The sequence below is a fragment of the Xenia sp. Carnegie-2017 genome, unplaced genomic scaffold, assembly GCF_021976095.1.
Source record: "Xenia sp. Carnegie-2017 unplaced genomic scaffold, XeniaSp_v1 HiC_scaffold_14, whole genome shotgun sequence".
Lineage (NCBI taxonomy): Eukaryota > Metazoa > Cnidaria > Anthozoa > Malacalcyonacea > Xeniidae > Xenia > Xenia sp. Carnegie-2017.
Genome location: NW_025813447.1, coordinates 590,575 through 613,346, shown reverse-complemented (window position 1 = coordinate 613,346; position 22,772 = coordinate 590,575). Strand labels below are relative to the sequence as shown.

The 22,772-nt window shown below is 34.9% G+C and overlaps 2 protein-coding genes and 1 long non-coding RNA gene across 5 annotated transcripts in view; 2 read left to right on the top strand and 1 right to left on the bottom strand.

Annotated features, from left to right (window-relative positions):
- LOC124434110 (dynein axonemal heavy chain 6-like) overlaps nucleotides 1-22,772 on the top strand; it is an 81,556-nt gene that overhangs the window by 34,107 nt on the left and 24,677 nt on the right. Inside the window, exons 4-14 of the mRNA XM_046983987.1 lie at nucleotides 18,310-18,342; nucleotides 18,419-18,801; nucleotides 18,976-19,191; nucleotides 19,714-19,768; nucleotides 19,843-19,977; nucleotides 20,095-20,224; nucleotides 21,152-21,302; nucleotides 21,807-21,939; nucleotides 22,015-22,208; nucleotides 22,292-22,400; nucleotides 22,487-22,607. Of these exons, the coding sequence (XP_046839943.1) occupies nucleotides 18,310-18,342; nucleotides 18,419-18,801; nucleotides 18,976-19,191; nucleotides 19,714-19,768; nucleotides 19,843-19,977; nucleotides 20,095-20,224; nucleotides 21,152-21,302; nucleotides 21,807-21,939; nucleotides 22,015-22,208; nucleotides 22,292-22,400; nucleotides 22,487-22,607 (1,660 nt within the window). The remainder of the gene's footprint in view (nucleotides 1-18,309; nucleotides 18,343-18,418; nucleotides 18,802-18,975; nucleotides 19,192-19,713; nucleotides 19,769-19,842; nucleotides 19,978-20,094; nucleotides 20,225-21,151; nucleotides 21,303-21,806; nucleotides 21,940-22,014; nucleotides 22,209-22,291; nucleotides 22,401-22,486; nucleotides 22,608-22,772) is intronic.
- On the top strand, nucleotides 43-8,272 carry LOC124434111 (serine-aspartate repeat-containing protein F-like). 3 transcript variants are annotated; one of them, XM_046983989.1, is made up of 4 exons: nucleotides 43-1,281; nucleotides 1,479-2,561; nucleotides 4,619-4,637; nucleotides 7,131-8,272. In XM_046983989.1, the coding sequence occupies exons 1-4, from the start codon at nucleotides 204-206 to the stop codon at nucleotides 7,426-7,428; spliced, it is 2,478 nt and encodes an 825-aa protein (XP_046839945.1). In that variant the 5' UTR covers nucleotides 43-203; the 3' UTR covers nucleotides 7,429-8,272. The 3 variants fall into 3 exon arrangements, with proteins under 3 accessions (XP_046839945.1, XP_046839944.1, XP_046839946.1); XM_046983988.1 differs by having other exon boundaries at nucleotides 1,413-2,561; XM_046983990.1 differs by lacking the exons at nucleotides 4,619-4,637; nucleotides 7,131-8,272 and having other exon boundaries at nucleotides 47-1,281; nucleotides 1,413-3,168.
- LOC124434126 lies at nucleotides 10,545-12,006 on the bottom strand. The gene is made up of 2 exons (XR_006944704.1): nucleotides 11,974-12,006; nucleotides 10,545-10,785 (listed from the first exon to the last, which is right to left on the bottom strand). It is a non-coding gene; the product is annotated as an uncharacterized LOC124434126 (long non-coding RNA).

Below are 22,772 nucleotides of genomic sequence, written 5' to 3'. Positions count from 1 at the left end.
ATATAAAAGGTACGTGTCTGCATGATGCAATTGTTATGTACGCTTAACAGAACGAATTCCGTTCATACATTTCATTTGATAACACGTAGGTGAATAAGCCAGTTGAATGACTCTTAGCTTCATTTTTTGTTACAAGACTTCGTTGTTACTAACGCTTTTTAGACGTCTTTTTACTTGTTATTTATTTTAAGTTTGTTCCAAAGATGGCAAACAACTCAAACATAAAATTTTTATGGAAAAAGTATGAAGTTAAAAAAGCTTACGTTTTCGCAATAATCAACGAGAACTTTAAAGGTCGTCGTTTTGAGAGACGTATTGGTGCTGATGTTGACTTCCAAAATGTGAAGAAGTTGATCAAGAAATTTGGTTTTGAAGACAATGTGAAACAGGATCTGACTCAAGAAAAAATGGAAGAGGAGTTCAATAAATTGGAAGAACCAAAATTCAACAACAATGACGCATTTATATGTTTTATATCTACTCATGGAGAGGGTGAGTACTTTAAAGACAGTAGAGGAATTGATAAAAAGAGAGATGGAGTGTACGGCACTGATGGTGAAATTGTTTACCTTGACGATCTAGTCGATATACTGGCACACAACAAATCTTTGAAAGGAAAGCCAATTATTATTATTGCACAACATTGCCGAGGAAGGGAATTCACCCACAAGAATTCTAGCGGTGAAGTTATCGAGCAGAGTATTCGTACTACCCCCATCTCAATACCATCACATCGCAATGTTTTAATTGCATATTCCACCGTTTTTAACGCTCAAACTTACCGAAATACTGTAACAGGTTCATGGTTCATTCATTACTTCACCGAAGCTCTCCTACAGCATGATGAAAACATTTCGTTGATTGATATTCTCTCAGAGGTGCATAATCTTGTTGCTAGACGTTCTTTCACAAACAAAGATGACATAAAACAGATGCCTTGCTTTTCACACAGTCTCACGATGTCTGTATTTTTCAAAAAACCCATTATAGGAACTGAGATCTCTTTGTCTAAGCCAGTTCCCACTCGTGAAACCCAACAATCTGATAAAGATTCGAACTCCGATGCTACCAAAAACCGAGGAGTTCCCACTAGTGAAACCAAACAATATGATAAAAATTCAAACTCCGATGCTACCGAAAACCGAGGAGTTCCCACTAGTGAAACCAAACAATATGATAAAAATTCAAACTCCGATGCTACCGAAAACCAAGGAGTTCCCACTAGTGAAACCAAACAATTTGATAAAGATTCAAACTCCGATGCTACCGAAAACCGAGGAGGTCCCACTAGTGAAACCGAACAATCCGATCAATATTCAAACTCCGATGCTACCGAAACCGAGGAGGTCCCACTAGTGAAACCAAACAATCTGATCAATATTCAAACTCCGATGCTACCAAAAACCGAGGAGTTCCCACTAGTGAAACCAAACAATATGATAAAAATTCAAACTCCGATGCTACCGAAAACCAAGGAGCTCCCACTAGTGAAACCAAACAATTTGATAAAGATTCAAACTCCGATGCTACCGAAAACCGAGGAGTTCCCACTAGTGAAACCGAACAATCTAATAAAGATTCAAACTCCGATGCTACCAAAAACCGAGGAGTTCCCACTGGTGAAACCAAACAATCTGATAAAGATTCAAACTCCGATGCTACCGAAAACCGAGGAGTTCCCACTGGTGAAACCAAACAATATGATAAAGATTCAAACTCCGATGCTACCGAAAACCGAGGAGTTCCCACTAGTGAAACCCAACATTCTGATAAATATTCAAACTCCGATGCTACCGAAAACCGAGGAGTTCCCACTAGTGAAACCGAACAATCTGATAAATATTCAAACTCCGATGCTACCGAAAACCGAGGAGTTCCCACTGGTGAAACCCAACAACATGATAAATATTCAAACTCCGATGCTACCGAAAACCGAGGAGTTCCCACTGGTGAAACCCAACAACATGATAAAGATTCAAACTCCGATGCTACCGAAAACCAAGGAGTTCCCACTAGTGAAACCCAACATTCTGATAAAGCTTTAAACTCCAGTGCTACCGAAAACGAAGAAAATAAAGATGTTTCAAAGACTGAGATGGAAGGTAATAAAGATGTTCCAAAGACTGAGCGCTTAATCGAGAAAGCTTTTGTTTTCATAATAATCAATGAAATCTTTAATACAAAGAAACGACAAGGTGCTCAAGTTGACTTAAGGAATATTCTACAAGTGTGCGAAACCTTTGGCTTTGAGAAACATGTGGAAGAAAATTTGAGTAGAGATGAAATGGAGCAGAAAGTCCTCGAGAAAATAAAAAATGATAACTTTGATGAATACGATGCGTTGATTGTATTCATATCCAGTTACGGAGAACATAATGACGTCATTGGAGTATGTGGTCAGAAGATTTCTATTGATGATTTCGTTAAGTCGATGGCCAGAAATCCAACCTTAAATAACTCAAGAAAAAACAAGCCTAAACTTATTTTTTCTGAAAATAGTAACTACATTAAGGTTGAAACCGATCTTGGCAGTGACGTTCCATTGCCTATGCATGCTGACGTTCTCGTCGCCCATTCCAATTTGCTTAGAGGTAAAACATATCATGACTCTGTGTTTGGCTCGTGGTTTATGCATTGGTTAACAACTTTTTTGAAGGATTTCGGTGACAAAATGTCGTTGACTGATATTCTCACTATGGTAAATGACTTTGTAGCTAATATTGGTGTGAGAGGCACTAAGGATCAAGTGCCTTGTTTTTCGAGCAGTTTGAGAATGGCTCTCCGTTTTCAAAGAGTTGTGTAAGCTACATAGCTGCGACTGCATGATTTTAAATATGGACAAATTTTTTTATGCACTGTAAGTTTAGTATTTAAAATACTAATATTAATATCTGGACCAATGTCGTCGAGAAATTTTTATTGTTTTAATATATTATGTATAGAATGAAGTACACTTAACAAATGAGTAACTAAATGAATAGATAAATAAACCCGTAGCACAATACGTAGAGAGTTGAAACACTAATACTTCATACTGCAATATGTATTTTTATATCCTTATATTGTATTTTTTCATCTTTTGCAAAGTTACCACTTAAAAGCACAACAGGAGGTAAATAAGTGGAGAGTCAGAAAAAGAAATGTTGTAATAAATGGCTCAGCAGGCAATTGTGTTCATTTGATGTTAGGAATTTTATTTATTTATATTAAGAATCGTTTCTATACAATTTTGTTAAACTATACCCCACACAACGCATTTCGTTTATCTTGGTGAATTGCTCAAATGAACGATTAAATTTTTTCATTTGTTTTCTGATTTTCGGCATTAATCTTTCTCTTTGAATCGTTGGTAATTTAAGATTTTGTTATGCCAATAAAAGATTGACTTTGATGCAATTTTGGTTATTTAATGTTTTATTTAACAACTTTCTTGACCGTATAAGAAAATGCCAGCAAGTGATTCCTAAATGCCTTGTAACATTTTTTGTGTTTTGATTTCGTTGTCAGCCATAGTAACTGCTAGGTCGCCTCGCATTTTTATCATGTTTATTGAGCCAGGTATTGAGGGGAAAAAACTTCATCAAATTAGATCCTTTCTTTACAATGTGTTGACGCGATATTCATGGCGTTTTTGTTTTATTATTTGTAAAAACTAATTTATTTGGTTGTCGCAGCATTGTCGAACAAATGTAAAGGTTTTCTATATGTGCATGGTCTGTGTAAAAATCGGTTGGATTTTGCAAAACTGTAAAGAATACAATGTTGGCATGAAATTTAAGCTTAGCAACACCATCTCTCACCTCATTTTTTGAAATATATTCATTCTCTCCCACCTCATTCTTCGAAACATCTTCATTCTCTCCCACCTCAGTCTTAGATATTAAATATAATTGAAGTCATTTCATACATAACTCTCGCAATAGGGGGCTAACTTTAATTCCACTGCTATTTTCTTCATTCAAAACAAAGATTCCAACTAATGACAACTTTGAACTATGTAGTCTTTGGCGTCTTTATAATGCTTTATACTTTTGCTATTGTAATAGGATTATATCTTGTTTCGACAAGTTTGAAAAGTATGTCTGTCAAAAGAAATTTCCTTTAAATTAAATTACTTTTTGTAATTCACAATTGCGATTAATTCAGAATTCACCGACATAACTTTCTTGAAAGTAACTTTCTGAAATGACGACTGTTGAAGAGTTCAAAGTAGAGAAGCGTTTAATCGAGAAAGCTTTTGTTTTCATACTAATGAAGTCTTCAATACAAAGAAACGAGAAGGTGCTCAAGTTGACTAAGGAATATTCTACAAGTGTGCAAACCTTTGGCTTTACGAAACATGTGGAAATGAATATGATAAGACACAAAATGGAGATAATCTTCAAGAAGATAGAAAAGGATGACTTTAGTGAATATGATGCGCTGATTGTTTTCATATCCAGTTAGGGAGGACATAATGACGTCATTGGAGTATGTGGTCAGAAGATTTCTATTTACGAATTCGATAATTCGATAACCTGAAATTCAACCTTAAATAACTTAAGAGAAACTAAGTCGAAGCTTATTTTTTTTGAAAATAGTAACTACAGTGTGGCTAAAACCGATCACGGCAGTGACATTCCATTGCCTATGTATGCGAAGTTCTCGTCGCCCATTCCAATTTGCTTACATATAAAACATGTTATGACTCTGTGTTTGGCTCGTGGTTTATGCATTGGTTAACAACTTTTTTGAAGGATTTCGATGAGAAAATGTCGTTGACTGATATTCTTACTATGGTGAATGACTTTGTAGCTAATGTTGATGTAAGAGGCACTAAAGATCAAATGCCTTGTTTTTCGAGCAGTTTTAGAATGGCTCTCCGTTTTCAAAGAGTCGTGTAAGCCATATAGATGCGATTGCATGATTCTAAATATGGACAAATTTCATTTATGCAGTATCAGTTCAGTATTTAAAATACTAATATTAATATCTGGACCAATGTCGTCGAGAAATTTTTATTGTATTAATATATTATGTGTACAATCAAGTACACTTAACAAATGAGTAAATAAATGAATAGATAAATAAATACGTTGCTTAATACGTAGAGAAATGAAACACTAATACTTGAGATTGCAATATATATTTTTATATCTTTATATGTTTTTTGTTCATGTTTTGCAAAGTTACATTATAATAACAAGACAGGAGGTATGAAAGCACGAATACAGAAATATTTTAAATAATGACACAGCAGGAAGTTTTCGTCATTTGATGTCGACAATTTTAAATATTTTATTGATATTGAATATAAAAGATACGTGTCTGTATGATGCAATTGTTATGTACGCCTAACAGAACGAATTCCGTTCATACATTTTATTTGATAACACGTAGGTGAATAAGCCAGTTGAAGGACTTTTAGCTACATTTTTTGTTACCGGATTTCGTTGTCATTAACGCTTTTTAGACGTCTTTTTACTCGTTATTTATTTTAAGTTTGTTCTAAAGATGGCAAACAACTCAAACATGCAATTTTTATTTAAAAAGTATGAAGTTAAAAAAGCTTGCGTTTTCGCAATAATCAACGAGAACTTTAAAGATCGTCGTTTTGAGAGACGTATTGGTGCTGATGTTGACTTCCAAAATGTGAAGAAGTTGATCAAGAAATTTGGTTTTGAAGACAATGTGAAACAGAATTTGACTCAAGAAAAAATGGAAGAGGAGTTCAATAAATTGGAAGAACCAAAATTCAACAACAATGACGCATTTATATGTTTTATATCTAGTCATGGAGAGGGTGAGGACTTTAAAGACAGTAGGGGAAATAATAGACAGACAGATGGAGTGTATGGAATTGATGGTAAAATTGTTTACCTTAACGATCTAGTCGATATACTGGCACACAACAAATCTTTGAAAGGAAAGCCAATTATTATTATTGCACAACATTGCCGAGGAAGGGAAATCACCCAGAAGAATTCTAGCGGTGAAGTTATCAAGCAGAGTATTCGTACTACCCCCATCTCAATACCATCACATCGCAATGTTTTAATTGCATATTCCACTGTTTTTAACGCTGAAGCTTACCGAGATCCTAAAAAAGGTTCATGGTTCATTCATTACTTCACGGAAGCTCTCCTACGTCATGATGAAAACATGTCGTTGATTGATATTCTCTCAGAGGTGCATAATCTTGTTGCTAGACGTTCTTTCTCAAGCGAACATGACTTAAAACAGATGCCTTGCTTTTCGCACAGTCTCACGATGTCTGTATTTTTCAAAAAACCCATTAAAGGAACTGAGGTCTCCTTGCCTAGAGAAGTTCCCCTTAGTGAAACTCAACAATCTGATAAAGATTCAAACTCCGATGCTACCGAAAACGGAAGATTTCCCACAAGTGAAACCCAACAATCTGATAAAGATTCAAACTTCGATGCTACCAAAAATCGAGGAGTTCCCACTTGTGAAACCCAACAATCTGATCAAGATTCAAACTCCGCTGCCACCGAAAACGAAGAATTTCCCACTAGTAAAACCCAAAAATCTGATGAAGCTCCACACCCTGATGCTACCGAAAACGAAGAGAGTGAACATGTTCCAAAGACTGAGTTTGGAGATGATGAACACGTTTTAAAGACTGAGGTGGGAGATAATAATGATGTTTCAAAGACTGAGATGGAAGGTAATAAAGATCTTTCAAAGACTGAGATGCAAAGTAATAAAGATCTTTCAAAGACTGAGCGTTTAATCAAGAAAGCATTTGTTTTCATAATAGTCAATGAAATCTTTAGTACAAAGAAACGAGAAGGTGCTCAAGTTGACTTAAGAAATATTCTACAAGTGTGCGAAACCTTTGGCTTTGAGAAACATGTGGAAGAAAATTTGAGTAGAGATGAAATGGAGCAGAAAGTCCTCGAGAAAATAAAAAAGGATGACTTTGGTGCATACGATGCATTGATTGTATTCATATCCAGTTACGGAGAACATAATAACGTCATTGGAGTATGTGGTCAGAAGATTTCTATTGACGATTTTGTTAAGTCCATGGCCAAAAATCCAACCTTAAATAACTCAGGAGAAAATAAGCCGAAACTTATTTTTTCTGAAAATAGTAACTACAGTGTGGTTAAAGCCGATCACGGCAGTGACGTTCCATTGCCTATGCATGCTGACGTTCTCGTCGCCCATTCCAATTTGCTTACAGGTAAAACATATCATGACTCTGTGTTTGGTTCGTGGTTTATGCATTGGTTAACAACTTTTTTGAAGGATTTCGGTGACAAAATGTCGTTGACTGATATTCTTACTATGGTAAATGACTTCGTAGCTAATGTTGATGCGAAAGGTACGAGTCAAGTGCCTTGTTTTTCCAGCAGTTTGAGAATGGCTCTTCGCTTTCAAAGAGCTGTCTTAAGTGAAAGGGCTTATTGCATCATTGTATGAAGACTAAATAATGAATTAATGTTTAAAATGCATTTGTTAAGCAAATGACTATTCCATATTTTTAAAGGAACTAACTGTGCTTGATAATTTGAACAATATTTCATTTGTATTTTAAAAACAATACGTAGAATTTGTATTTTGCAACGTCCTTATGTGACTGAATGGCTCTCTATACTCCTATGAAACTGAGAGACAACTTATGATTTTCTTTTTTTAAAAAGAAATCGCTTCTCAATTTCGTTGACATTCTGTAAGACATTCAAAATGCTATACTCATTTTATGTGTAATTTGATTATTTAAATTAATAAGCTCTTTGGGCAATCGATGTAACACTTAATAATTAATCTCTCGATTTTGTAATTAGTTTTAAATTGATTTTCTTCTGTGTGCTTTTCTACATAAACTACAACTTTTAGAGGCCGTTAGCTAGAATGGCAAGAAATTTGTAGTGTCAACAATATATAGACCACCAATGACCAATGCATCAACTGATTTCTTTAAGGAATTTAAGAAATTTATCAAAGATATTGACAATGACAATAAAGAATTTTACACTCTTGGTGACTTGAACTGTGATAAGTAAAGATGAAAGCATGTTAATAAAGAAAATAAATCTATTTATTTATAAACTATATCAATTGTAAAGCTACCCGATTAACTATGAGAACCACCAGCCTTATTCACCATACAGTTAGCAATACTCCTTGGTATTCATGTTTTGGAATCAATATTTGTTGATATATTTGTTCGTGTTTTGCAATGTTACCACATAAAAGCACAACAGGAGGTAAATAAGTGGAGAGTCAGAAAAAGAAATGTTTTAATAAATGTCTCAGCAGTCAATTGTGGTCGTTTTATTAATTTTAAACAAGAATAATTTCTATACAATTTTGTTAAACTATACCCCACTATACCTCAGTGAATTGCTCAGATGAACGATGAAAATTTTTTTTCATTTGTTCTCTGATTTTCGGCATTAATCTTTCTATTTGAAACGTTGATGATTTAAGATTTTCGTATGACAACGTTTTTTGTTTGTAGAAACCCAACTCAGGTTTTTATGAAGTTTTCTGTAGGTATATTTGTCATCAAGGAAGACGATGACGATAAGATTGACTTTGATGCAACTTTTTATTTAATGTTTTATTTAACAAATTTCTCGACCGAACAAGAAAATGCCTGCAGATAGTTCCTGAATGCCTGGTAACAGCTTTCGTGTTTTGATTTTCAGCTATTATATACATATTACTTGTTGGGGTTGCCTCGGGAAATTAATTTTATCGCTATTTTGTTCATTCAAAAATCTATATGCTCGTAAATTGACAACATCCAGTCTTTGGCCTTTTAATAAACATTTCTTATTAACGTTACATAACTTTTACCTAAAAGAATCGTTTGCTGGTGATACTATTTAAAAGGTATGTTTGATTAGAAGAACTTCATTCCTAACTGACTTACGTTTTTTAATACACTCAAGATGAATCCTTCAAAATCTGACTTGTAGAGTGACGTTGATGAAATGGCAACTAATGAAGATTAAACGCTAGAGGAATATGTGATCAAAAAAGGTTATGCTCTAGATATTATAAATAAAGATTTCGACGTTCAAGAAATGAAATATCGAGAGGGTGCCGATATTGACTTGAAAAATATTCAGCAAGTGTACACGACATTTAGCATTAAAATTCAAGTGGAAAAAAATAAAACAAGAAATGAAATGAAGAAAATCTTTAAAAAGAAGGGAAAGCAAAATTTTAGCAGTCATGACGCCTTCATTGCATTCATATCCAGTTACGGAGAACGCAATCACGTTTATGGAGTTCATGGTCAGACTATCTCTCTCGACAAGATGGTTCTATCGTTGGCCAAAAATGAACATTTAAAAAACAAACCAAAACCTATTTTTGCTGAAAATAGTTACAAAACAGAGCTTCTCAGGCAGTGATTCGAACAGTTGAACAAGTGGCTGAGCGAAGACACCCTGCTGTCCATGATGGCCACCCCAGTTAAAGTTCATCTTGTCTCTATTGGACTTTCTTCCAATGTCAACATTGATGGCCATTTTAAACCATATAAATTTCGTCAAAGTAGAAACTTGAACTGGCATCTGTCTATATCCATCCAGTTCACTTCCTGCGATGTCTTCGTTTACCATTGTCATTATATCCATTAAATGGTAGCTCTGCGCATGCGTATTTAGTTGTTTCACTAGTGTTTGAATAAACCATGAACCATTGTAAATATCTGTATAGGAAAGTTTTCCTTCGATGGTTGAGTATGCAATGAGGATATTAGAGGAATCTGGGGGACACAAACGTGTTCTATGATCCTCCTCTATCCCATCGTCCTCTATTTCATTAGCACGACATGCTTGCACGAAAAAGATCTTCGGTTTTCCTTAGAGATCATCGCATTCTTTGAAATATGACGCAATCTCTTGAATGCTGATAATGTCCTCGTAAACACCTTTTATATCTGATCTAAAGAGAACAGTTTTACTGCTACTGGAGAGCTGTGTTGAGTTGGGCTAGGTTATGTTGTTTATACGATGGTGATGTTGTGAAATAAAAATTATGAAGTATTGTTTAAAAAATACAAAAAATTCAATTATATACTGCAAACGCAATTGTTCCAATTTCTCTCCAACCACAAGTAACCATAGGGTAACTAAGACATTTAACATTTTGCATTCCTGCACTAAATTTATCAGGCAAAAGTCTCAAATTATATAAATTACATATTTACCGGTTGCCATGGCTTAAAATAAAACAAACAAAGCCGTCATATTGTTTAAACATTTGATCATCTTCATCTGTGAGTTTTCGACAATGGGCTCGAATGTCGTTCACTTTGAGGTTTTCCTGGACGTCAATTTTTAGAGACGCTTCTTCACAAAACATTTTGATGGCCTTTGAGTCTTTCTCAGATCCGTGTCGCGGTCGTAGATAGTGAAAATATCTGTTATGAATGACTAAAGCATAACCTTTCTTTATTTTATGCACGCCGTTTGATGGCTGTAATGTGAATCTCTTATCATCTTTATGGCAAAAAAGAGAGATATCACTTAATTGAATTTGCATAAGCAATTGAAAGCAAAAGAAACTTTTTGAACAAGTATGAGAATATTTCGTTGTTTGCTCTTATGATATTTAAAACATTTTATAACAAAAAACACATACTGTCTGCAATGTTACTTAGTGCTCTTAATGCATCTTTATCAACCGACTCCAATTTTTTCTAAGATTCACCGTCAGAATCTCCGTCATCTTCGTCAATTGTCTGACCACAAGTTAAAATGACAGAACAAACAAATTCATACAGTTGTTATCGTCTTCACTCATTGATTTTACGATGACCTGTGGTAAAGTAAATGGTTTGAGCCCGGGAATATCGTTACATGTTTGTAAATGTAGATCGTCCAGGTCGGTATAGTCCTGTACACATTTCCTGTACACACAATACAATGACGTAATAACCAGATAACAATACGGCTAACATGACGTTTACTTCTCATTTGACTCTGAAGATGACTACCGCTAAGGTTGTCGAAACGTAAGTCAACAACAACAAAAACAGTCCTTCTCAGGACTATACCAACCTGGGCGATCTACATTTACAACATGTAATGACTTGGGGTGTTCATTAATAGATGGCACAGATTATATGGATATTGCATGATCAATACTCTTAATTAAATTTTCTATTTTTCCCAAAGTCGTCATAAAACAGCATTATCTCTTATATAATTGCCAACATGATACAATATAACACAAAGTATTTTATTTGTTAAAGTTAATATTAACTCAGTTCACTAAATATAGATCAGTGGACACGTGACAATCGAACGATTTTTATATACATTTGGTGTGTCAATGTGTTTTTGTTGTTCATAGTAGAAAAAGCTTGCGTATTGTAAAGTCAATACTAATCCAAGAAAAAAGCTTATAATCTAACATAATCAGTGTATAATTTCGCTTGCTGTATGATGTAATTTTTGCATTAAAATTTATTTAAAAATGAAGAATTGACAAAACATCTCAGTATAATAATATGCGTAATTTAGAGTATTCAAAGCGAATATTCTGTTCTCCTGAGCTGTATCAAACACAAGATAGTTTCATTTAAATCTCCATTATTTTCATGATCGTCGTAAAACTCTGATTGCGCATATTTTAACGAAATGGAACCATAAATACTGTGTTTCAACACTTATGCAATCTTGATTTTTAACACATTCATTTTACAAGTATGAGGAAAATGGCCCATTGCCCATTGCATGAAAAGAAGCAAAATAGCAATGATAAAAAATAAGCTAACTTCTCTCTCGTGAACCGTGGAGATGAACAATGATATACTTTTTTGTATAGACTAAAGAGTTAAATCGATCAAACAAGTTTGACGCTGGTAAGAAAACGACGCACATCTGCATTCATACATGTGTAGCCGACATATAGGTCTTTCGTCGATAGTTATAAATGCATCCTCGTAGGAGCAGATAACTGGCAACCACAGCTGACTCGCTGTTACGAATTTAAGGTTTTTACCTTGATTTTTATCAAAAAGTTGCTTGCCGAATCCCAAATACACACATACATTTTCCTCACTTTTTCCTCAGGAGGGAGTGGGAAATTGTGAAATCTTCGGAAAAGCGGTCAATTTCGGTAAATCTCAGCGGCAAAGGACGAAATCCGCCATTTTTTTGGCGTCATCAGATATCTAAGGCCGCGCTTGAGATAGCCGCTCCAGTTATTATAGAACTCACTACTATCAGCCAGTACTTTTTAGCACTAAAATACGGCTATTAGCAATATGCCTAAGACGAAGCGGGTGATTTACACTTCAGGGAATGGCTTGGCCAGCTGAAAGATTATCGCTTTCTTTTGCTGTCTGATTTTGTTATCATAAACACTGCTTTTATAGTAAAGTTTTTTGACTCGTGTTTAGATTTGAGTTCCTTTAAAAAATGGCGAGTGACATCGAAATGCAGTTATTACTGAACAAATATGAAGTTAAAAATGCTTTCGCTTTTGTAATTATCAACGAGAAATTTGAAAAGCCATTAAAAGCACGTGAGGGTGCTCTCATCGACTTGGATAATATAAAGAAAGTAAGTGAATACTTTGGTTTTCATTCCCGGATTCAATTGGATCTTACTAAAAAAAAAATGGACGAAGAGTTCGATTTCTTGGGAACGCGAGAATTTAATAACAACGACGCATTTATATGTTTTATATCCAGTCATGGCGATGCAGAATTACGTGAAAAATACATTAATCACGGTAAAGAGAGTGGTGACGGAAAATACGTTAGAAAAGGCTATAAAGTTCAAAAAAAGCCCAATATTGTGTACGGAACTGATGATGGCGCTGTTTCCCTCAACCGTCTTGTCGATTTGTTAGCAAACAACTCAACCTTGAAAGGAAAGCCAAAGATTGTTATTACACAACACTGTCGAGGTGATGAACGAAACATTCCTAGTCAACCTGGGGAGAATTCTACTTGTCTCATCTCAATTCCTTCACATCATGATGTTCTACTTGCTTATTCTACCATTTTTAATGCTCCAGCATATCGAGATTCTGATTATGGTTCATGGTTCATTCATTACTTCACAAAGGTTCTCCTTCACCATGGAGAAAACATGTCGTTGACCGATATTCTTACAGTGGTAAACAATAAGATTGCTGGAATCAATCCTAAAAAAGAAGTTGGCATAAAACAAATGTCTTGTTTTTCGCACAGTCTGACAAAGCCCGTGTTCTTTAAAAAATCTACCAAACAAAATCCTATGCCAACGCCTGAGGTTAGTCTTCCTTATACGGAAACTGCTAAGATCGGTAGTGTTTCAAACACTGGCGATCAAAAAAATGAAAAGCCCGACGGCGTTTCTAAAACTGAGAAAGGAAGGACTGAAGACATTTCACAAATCAAAAATGAAGAGTTAAACGACACTCTTAAAGCTGAGAACAAGAGGACTGAAGACGTTTCAGTCAAAAATCCAAAGACTGAGGTTGAAGATAAAGATGTTCCAAAGACTGAAGTGGATAATAAAGATGTTTCAAAAACTGAGATGGATGGTAATAACATTTATGAAGATTGATATTGACTTGGATTCATTGACGAATTGATGATGATAATATATTTTTGTATTTAAATAAGTTGTTTTTGTTGTTAAATGATGCTGACTAATGATTTTGTAGATATGATTGAGTTTTTAGTTCTCGTCGCCCATTCCAATTTGCTAAAAGATATAACTTATCTTTCAAAGAGCTGTGTAAGACAAATAAAAGTTCATCGTTCATCTGAGCAATTCACGGAGGTAAACAAAATTCGTGATGAGTTCATCTGAGCAATTCGAAATTTAAAGAAATGATCTTTAAGCTAAATGTCACAAATAACTCCTCTATCGGATAACATATCACTAGGTTTAGCAGGAGTGATGTCATGGCAGGACATGTGACGTTATCACGTGACAGTGAGACGGTATGTTCAGTGGTATATTCTGTCATTTGAAGTCATGTCGTAAATTATGACCGAGGTGTTTGTCTTTGACTTATTTTCAATGTTACATAAGGAATTGATCCAGAGAGGTTTTTCATTGGAAATTATCGAAATGATTTCAAAGTTTCTTGTCTTTGAGTGAACACGTTGATGTAGTGAATAAATGTGCGATACTTAAGGTTTTATCATGTTTATTGAGGCAGGGGTTTGATGGGGAAAAAACTTCATCAGTTTAGATTCTTTCTTTACAATGTGTTGACGACACTATTTTTCTACTGCAGTTATTCATGACGTCTTTGTTTTCATTTTACGTAAAGCGGTAAAAACCATTTGATTTGGTTGTCGCCACATTGTCGCACAAATATGAAGAAGACAATGTTTGCATGAAATTAAATGATTGGGAGAAATAAGTGTCTTGTTTTTCAAATAGTTTGAGAATGGCTGTCCAATTTGAAAAACTGTCTTTGGCTACAGAGCTTTGAGGACAGAGTCTTTAAATGAGGACATGCATGTTTGATGAAATTTATGTGCGGTTAAAATGACAAGAAATGATCTCTTCAACGTTAACGATATCATAAATTCACTTTAATTCCTGGCTATATTACATTTTATCAATTAAATACTCCTTGCATGTATTTTCTTTTCTCTTTCCATGCGTATTGTTGCATCATGTTTAATCAGATATGAATTTCATACAGTTATTTAAAACATCAATGCTAGGAAAACGTTTTCATTAGATCCAATAAGTTTTTGCTGTCGTATCATGGTTGTCATAGCGATAAACTAGTGGCTGAATAAAGACACCCTGCTGTCCTTGATGGCCACCCCAGTTATAATTCATCTCGTCTCTATTGGAGTTTCTTCCATCAGATTCCTTTGTACCGTTGTTAATATCTCTATGTACAGCATCAACATTGATGGCCATTTTAAACCATATAAATTTCGTCAGAGTAGAAACTTGAACTGGCATTTGTCTATATCCATCCAGTTCACTTCCTGCGATGTCTTCGTTTACCATGGTCATTATATCCATTAAATGGTAGCTCTGCGCATGCGTATTTAGTTGTTTCACTAGTGTTTGGATAAACCACGAACCATTGTAAATATCTCTGTAGGAAAGTTTTCCTTCGATGGTTGAGTATGCAATGAGGATATCAGAGGAATCTGGGGGACACAAACGTGTTCTATGATCCTCCTCTATCCCATCGTCCTCTATTTCATTAGCACGACATGCTTGCACGAAAAAGAGCTTTGGTTTTCCTAAGAGATCATCGCATTCTTTGAAATATGACGCAATCTCTTGAACGCTGATAATGTCCTCGTACACACCTTTTATACCTGATCTAAAGAGAATAGCTTTACTACTGGAGTGATGTGTTGGGCTAGGTTATGTTGCATATATGGTGATGTTGTGAAATAAAAATTATGATGCATCGTTTAAAAAATACAGAAAATTCAAATATATACTGTCAACATTGTTATTGTTTCAATGTCTATCCAACCACCATGAACCATAGATTAATTGAGACATTTAACATTTTGCATTCCTGTACTAAATTATCAGGCAAAAGTCTCAAATTATATAAATTACATATTTACCGATTGCCATGGCTTAAAATAAAACAAACAAAGCCGTCATATTGTTTAAACATTTGATCATCTTCATCTGTGAGTTTTCGACAATGGGCTCGAATGTCGTTCACTTTAAGGTTTTCCTGGACGTCAATTTTTAGAGACGCTTCTTCACAAAACATTTTGATGGCCTTCAAGTCTTTCTCAGATCCGTGTCGTGGTCGTAGATAGTGAAAATATCTGTTATGAATGACTAAAGCATAACCTTTCTCTATTTTATGCACGCCGTTTGAAGGCTGTAATGTGAATCTCTTTTCATCATCTTTATGGCAAAAAAGAGAGAAAAGTTTTTTTGTGAACATCTCTTATTTGGATTTCGATTAAAGATGTCATAAGCAATTGAAAGTAAAAGTATTTCTTTTAATATGAGAATGTTTCGTTATTTCTTATTATGACATTTAAGACATTTTATATACAATGCAAAACACATACTGTTTGAAATGTCACTTGATGTTCTTAATGCATCTGTGTCAATGGATCCCATTTCCTTCAAAGATTCACCGTCAGAATCTCCGTCATGTTCGTCAATTGTCTGACCACAAATTAAAATGACAGAACAAACAAAGACTTCGATTTAATAACAGGAAATATTTTGTTTTATTTTATCATAAACGTTTACGAAATATGAGATAGTTAAACTGTTCAATGAAAAAAAATTGTTTTCTCACCAAGTTTGAAAGATCTGTTGCCAATTCTTTCTCATTGCTCAGATTTTTATGTTTGGTATGTCTGTTACGACAGATAATGTGACTTCCACATTGACAATCTTTGCTACATTTTTCCCCTACATCTCGACATGGACATCCTGCTCTTTTTGGTCCAGTCTTTCTTTGACAACTATTTTTACATGAACATGACTATAGAAATGACAAATTTAAAAACGTATTTTGTTATTGCATGTGTCGTTAAAATGCTATATGTAGTAACCAAAAGTCTCTCGAAACTAGGAAAAATTTTACAACGAAAGGCCTTTACGGCAATCGGTACATAATTTAAGCTTATGTAGTTAAAAAGTATATTAAATTTCTGAATTACCAGAGGTGTTCCTTTTGAGTCTTGAAAATCATCAGATTTTGCTGTCTTGTCCATTTTGCTCCTTTGTGGACAAATAGAAATAGGAAATGGTCAACTGTTCAATAGTTAGTTTACTTTATATGAATTTAAAAGTGAAAACACTTTCGGCTCTTTTTTATAGACAATATATAAAAGTAATAAAACGCTTATTGACTTGTAATGAATTAATCCATTCTCTCGTTTTGGTGAAAACCTTTTGTTTTTATGTTATCTACATGTGTGTATTTGGAGCTCACGAACCGTGAGTACTGTATTATTACTTATGTATTTTAGCCTGTGTGAGTTAAAATAAATAATATGCATTTTCATTTTGCAATTTACCGGAAATTGGTTTTCATTTTGTTTTGTATTTTCATTTTCTTTGGCGTTTAAAATATTATTTACAAGGTTTAATACGATTGTGAAGGGTCATAACTCACTGCAAAAAATGAACTTACGAAGGACTTCATGGTAAAAAAATAAAACCAATAAATAACTGCAAACATTTTCTCATTTCAATTTTTATGGATATTGTCTTCGGCTTTGCTATTTTAGTTTCATTTTTGCCGGCATACAAGCATGACAATAACTTATTCCGTCTGAAGTGCGAGGCTAAACACCCATTGGAGACCTTTTGTCTTCTCTATAGATGAATTGTAAAAAACTAAAGGCTTTAAGGCTAAGACATAAGCTTAAAAAACTGTGGCAGCGCCAGGTTGTTCAGACTAGGTGGTAACAATGCAACCGTCAAATGTGTGAGATTTAATGGAGGTTCAGAGGCATGTTTCCTTAAAAGAATGTTTGACTTTATGTTCTCCAAAAAGCTCTTTCTCACAAGCAGGATTTATGATAATCCAAAAGCCACACGTTTCTAGAATGGCAGCATTTTGTGTCAATAAATGTGTTTAAGTCAATCTTACAAACAGCAATGCTTGAAGATTGCTCTTTACTATATAATCTTTGCCATGTGCCCATTTATAGAAAGCAAATTTTTTTATTGCTGTTCGAAATTGGATATATTACCACTGCTTACAAGCGAGTGTCGAAGGACGGGAGACATTTAAATTAGCCATGAAGCTCTTAACTAACGAAAGTGCTTTAGCACCTGTGAAAGTGCTTTAGCAACTTCCTTATTCAAGCTATGCAAATTTTTCACAGTAAACTTTCTTAAGAAATGATTAAGGATAATGTTCTAAGATTTTATAAGGACGAAGACTTGAGTGCTGACTAGGTCAGTGATGACGTTTAACAATATCACTTGGTTAAAAAAGACCGTCGTATAATGCTCCAGGTATCTTCAAAGGTCAGCGTCAATATGTATCGCAGTTATCTCCATGGAAACAGTAAATTTTCATGGCGGAGAAGTTAACGAAAACAGAATGTAAAATTTCACGAATAAAATGTCTAACTCTGTCTCAAATGTACGCCTTAAAACACAGCAGAATATGAACTTGCCATGTGTGAATGAGGCAAAACTCAAAGCTCGTTTAATTGCAAAACCAACGCTTGGTCAAAGCCCAAATGCACTTAAATTTTCAGGTCCAACTGCAGCACAACGACGAAAGGTTATTTTATGTTGTTTTGCTCTTGTTCTTCTGTATTAAATCACGTGAATGTTATAACAAGCCATTCTTTGGTCTTTCTTTCCTCCTAAATGAGGCATTTTTATTCATTTAATTATAAATGTTTTTTAGAACTCTCCAACAACTGGAAGACTTGAACCTTTGGTAAGTTCAACTTTTTCCACTGTATATTTTATTTTGAGTCGTTGAAGATTAAATTTTCAATTTCTTGTTACTTCAGCCCAATCTTGGTGCTTATCAGAAACGGAAGCATGGAGGAAAACCAAAAACAAAATCAACTACAGAAGACCAAAATGAACCAGATGAAAAAAAATCATGTCCAAAGAAAACCATCGATGCCATCACACGAACCACATCACCTTTACCAAAACTTCCACATGATCTGTTAGCTCAACAGAAGAAGTTGGATGAGAGGTTATCTTCTAAACGAGGGACAGTAAGGTTTGATATGGATAACTCGATAAAGGAAGAAAAACTGGTCGTCAAAGAAGATGATGTTTTATCATTTATTGAAATGGTAAAATCTAATCCAAAGATTGGATTTCTGTATATGAGTCCAGCTGTGCCAAAGTCATCCATTGAATATAATCCATATAATTTAAGGTTTGTAATTCTTATATTTAAACTGTGCTGAGTGCTGTCGCTGAAGGGAGGGGGGGGGGAGGGGTTGTGCTTTGTATTTAGACCCTATTTCACTTGTTATTGACGATAAAATGCTCTTGTGTGACTGTAAATATCCTGGTACTTTTTTCATTTGCCATTGTTTTTTTACCATAGGATAGTAGATCATGCAGAAATCAGAGAATCTGACAATTACTACACCATCAGCAAGGAGGGTGTGTCTCATATCTCTAACACTTCAGCGGAATTTACCCCCCTGGAAAGATGGGCAAAAGAGTATGACGACTATAAGAAATTGGTTCTAATCAAGACATTTAAAAAGTTTCGTTTATGGAAAGGCTTCGCTGTATGGAGAAAGAATGTGCGTACAAAGTAAGTTTTAAGTGTAAGAGAGTTGATTTTTATACAACAGTTTGAAGAGTTCCCCCATACAAAAGAAGACAATTAAATTCTCTTAAATCATTTGCGTTTTTTTTACATATTTTACCAGTGTCACGTGTTTGTCTCAAATCCTCTCACTATCATCTCGTGTCCCTCTGCAATCCTTCTCATTTTCATCTACTGTGACCCTCTCAAATCCTCTTACTATCACCTTGTGTCCCTCTGCAATCCTTCTCATTTTCATCTCACTGTAACCCTCTCAAATCCTCTCACTATCACCTCGTGGCCCTCTGCAATCCTCCTTATTTTCATCTCAGTGTATCTATTTCAAATCCTCTCACTATCACCTTGTGTCCCTCTGCAATCCTTCTCATTTTCATCTCACTGTATCCCGCTCAAGTCCTCTCACTATCACCTCGTGTCCCTCTGCAATCCCTCTCATTTTCATCTCACTGTGTAGTAATTACTGTGTAGTAATTAAGTTTATAAGAATGGTATGATATTCTTTCATAGGAAAATCTCTGTATGTAAAAACAAGTTACGAGATAATCTTTTCATCGTTAATGCAGTAAGTTTCTTTTATCACATTTTATATGATGTTGGAATGCAAAGTAATAATTTTTTCCTTATTTTCCTCCATAGTCATTGCGTCCTGCTTTGCTTAATGTTCGTGAAATGTGTTATCGTATCAGCGACATGGGGTTATGTCGTATTGAACGGAACAAAACGTATACATTAGATGAGTTTAGACAAGCACAATTTGAACAACTTCAAGAGGTTGATAATCTATCATTATTTGCACATATCTATGCTCTGTAAAATGTACGTCATTTTATGACGTAACAGATGACGTCTGTGTTTTGAATTCTCACTTTTTTTTGCATTTCACGTCAGGTGACGAGTCGACTTGAGGAGTTTCGTGATCTTGTTAAGGAGGTTGTACGTAGTGCTTGTCGTACTGCATTAAAGGAAGCTGGTTTTATTCCTGACGATTATCTTGTTGATCCTGACAGTGAAATGGATGGTGAGTTTATAGTATGGTGTGTAAGCCGGAGGGAATGGGTGCTAGTTTTATTCCTGATGATTATCTTGTTGATCCAGACAGTGAAATGAATGGTGAGTTTATAGTATGGTGTGTAAGCTCGAGGGAATGGGCTCTAGTTTTATTCCTGATGATTATCTTGTTGATCCTGACAGTGAAATGGATGGTGAGTTTATAGTATGGGGTGTAAGCTCGAGGGAATGGGCTCTAGTTTTATTCCTGATGATTATCTTGTTGATCCTGACAGTGAAATGGATGGTGAGTTTATAGTATGGGTGTAAGCTCGAGGGAATGGGCTCTAGTTTTATTCCTGATGATTATCTTGTTGATCCTGACAGTGAAATGGATGGTGAGTTTATAGTATGGGTGTAAGCTCGAGGGAATGGGCTCTAGTTTTATTCCTGATGATTATCTTGTTGATCATGAAGTGAAATGGATGGTAAGTTTATAGTATGGGTGTAAGCTCGAGGGAATGGGTGCAAGTTTTATTCCTGATGATTATCTTGTTGATCCTGACAGTGAAATGGATGGTAAGTTTATAGTATGGGTGTAAGCTCGAGGGAATGGGTGCAAGTTTTATTCCTGATGATTATCTTGTTGATCCTGACAGTGAAATGGATGGTGAGTTTATAGTATGGGTGTAAGCTCGAGGGAATGTGTGCAAGTTTTATTCCTGACGATTATCTTGTTGATCATGAAGTGAAAAGCAAAAGATATATGCTTAAAGATCTTATAAGACCAATAAATTATTTTGTTTGCATGAATCAAAAGAGAGAAAACGTCATTGCTAAGCATAATTTTCGTCAACTCTGCAATTCATTGATTTAAAGTCTTTGTGAAATGTCACTGAAGATTTCTTCATAAGAAAGATTTAGTATTTTGTTCAAATTTTGTTTCTTTTTCTTTCAGGTTTTGTTCAAAATCATTTGGAGGCAGTTGAGAGTGCTTCATCTTATGGTATGTATGGTGACTACGAATTTGATCTGTACGGGGAAGCACCGGATAAAATGACCTACACGGAACAAGCGAATAAAAGAAGCCATTGTGCTCGATTTACAAGGTGAGTAAAGATGAACGTGTACGAATATTTTTTATAGTTTTTTTTATATGGGTTGAAGTTAGGTCGTAAGGACTTAACTAGATAAAAATTGTTGTTTTCTTTCTGTCTTTTTTACATTCTTTACTTTGCGTCTTTTTGTTGTCGTAAATTTTTAGTACTAGGTTATTTTACAAGTTTGTAAATGTAGATCGTCCAGGTTGGTATAGTCCTGAGAAGGACTGTTTTTGTTGTTGTTGACTGACGTTTTGACAACCTTAGCGGTAGTCATCTTCAGAGTCAAATTTTGACTCATCTTCATTTTGAGTCTGAAGATGACTACCGCTAAGGTTGTCGAAACGTCAGTCAACAACAATCCTTCTCTTTACCTGGACGAATACAAACACGTAACGATACTCCCGGGTTCAAACCATTCACTTTACTTCTTTTTGTTGTCGTAAATTTTTAGTAGTAGGTTATTTTATTTCAATATTATGAACCTGTGATGTTTTTTTTCCTTTTTTTTAGTTTCATTCGTCTTGCTGATTATTTGATCGTAAACACAATGCATGCCCTGGCTGTGAACTCTGTATCCACACTTCTTAATCATCTAGAAGATCAATTACATGATTTAAAACATTCCTCGAATCATGAGATTGATGTAAGGAAACGAGACCGCAATCGCTCAGCAGTAATATACTGTTTTATGATAAACTTCATGTTATTTTTAATGTAGACGCAAGAAGAGAGCGGAGTTGATCTGAAACCGTTGTTCATAACTGAGCTACTTATAGAGACTCGTTCTTTATTCTTCGTTCCCGATCTTGACGACTTTCAGGAAGGCGTACATGAAGTAATCAGTCATTTTCAAGAAGCGGTACTCAGTGTTCATAATCTTGTCCCTGATATTTATTTTCAAGCTTTTACAAGGTTAGTTGTTGTCAACTATAGTGTTGCTACAAACATTTGATTTTCTTCGTGTGTTTTTTATGTAATGTTATTCATTTATCCAGTCCAATCATCAATGGTAAAGTTGAAGAATGTAGTATTGGAGAAGGTCCAAGTTTGACAATGATGTTTGACGATGACAAACACTTACGTCATTTGAATAATAAACTGGCTGTATGTTTCTCATAAAACAATGCTCTTTTATGGTGGTTTAAAAGTATTCAAACGTCCTTACAGTATTCTTATTTGACGTTCTCTAGGAAGCAATAACCGCTGCTTTTGACTCAGCTGCACGTTTTGCAAACTCTCTCGAGCCGTACAGAGAATTTTATGAAGAGAACGAGAGTTTGGATTTGGAAGAAATGAAAATACAAGAACACGGTATGTGCTAAAGTCATTTAGGCTGTAGATATAGCAAGAAAATTTAAATTGTTAATGAAAAACAAGTAGGTTAAACCTTTAGGTATAGAAAGTACTGTTTATGTAGTTAAAAGCTTCAATATTAGATTTTCGGTGGCACTTCAGTCAGGATAATTTAATCCTTAA

Coding starts and splice junctions, on each gene's coding strand:
- LOC124434111 (XM_046983988.1), top strand. CDS start 204: ATGGCAAACAACTCAAACATAAAATTTTTATGGAAAAAGTATGAAGTT. Junction 1,282..1,412: donor TGCTACCGAAAACCGAGGAG/GTCCCACTAGTG, acceptor AAAACCGAGGAG/TTCCCACTAGTGAAACCAAA.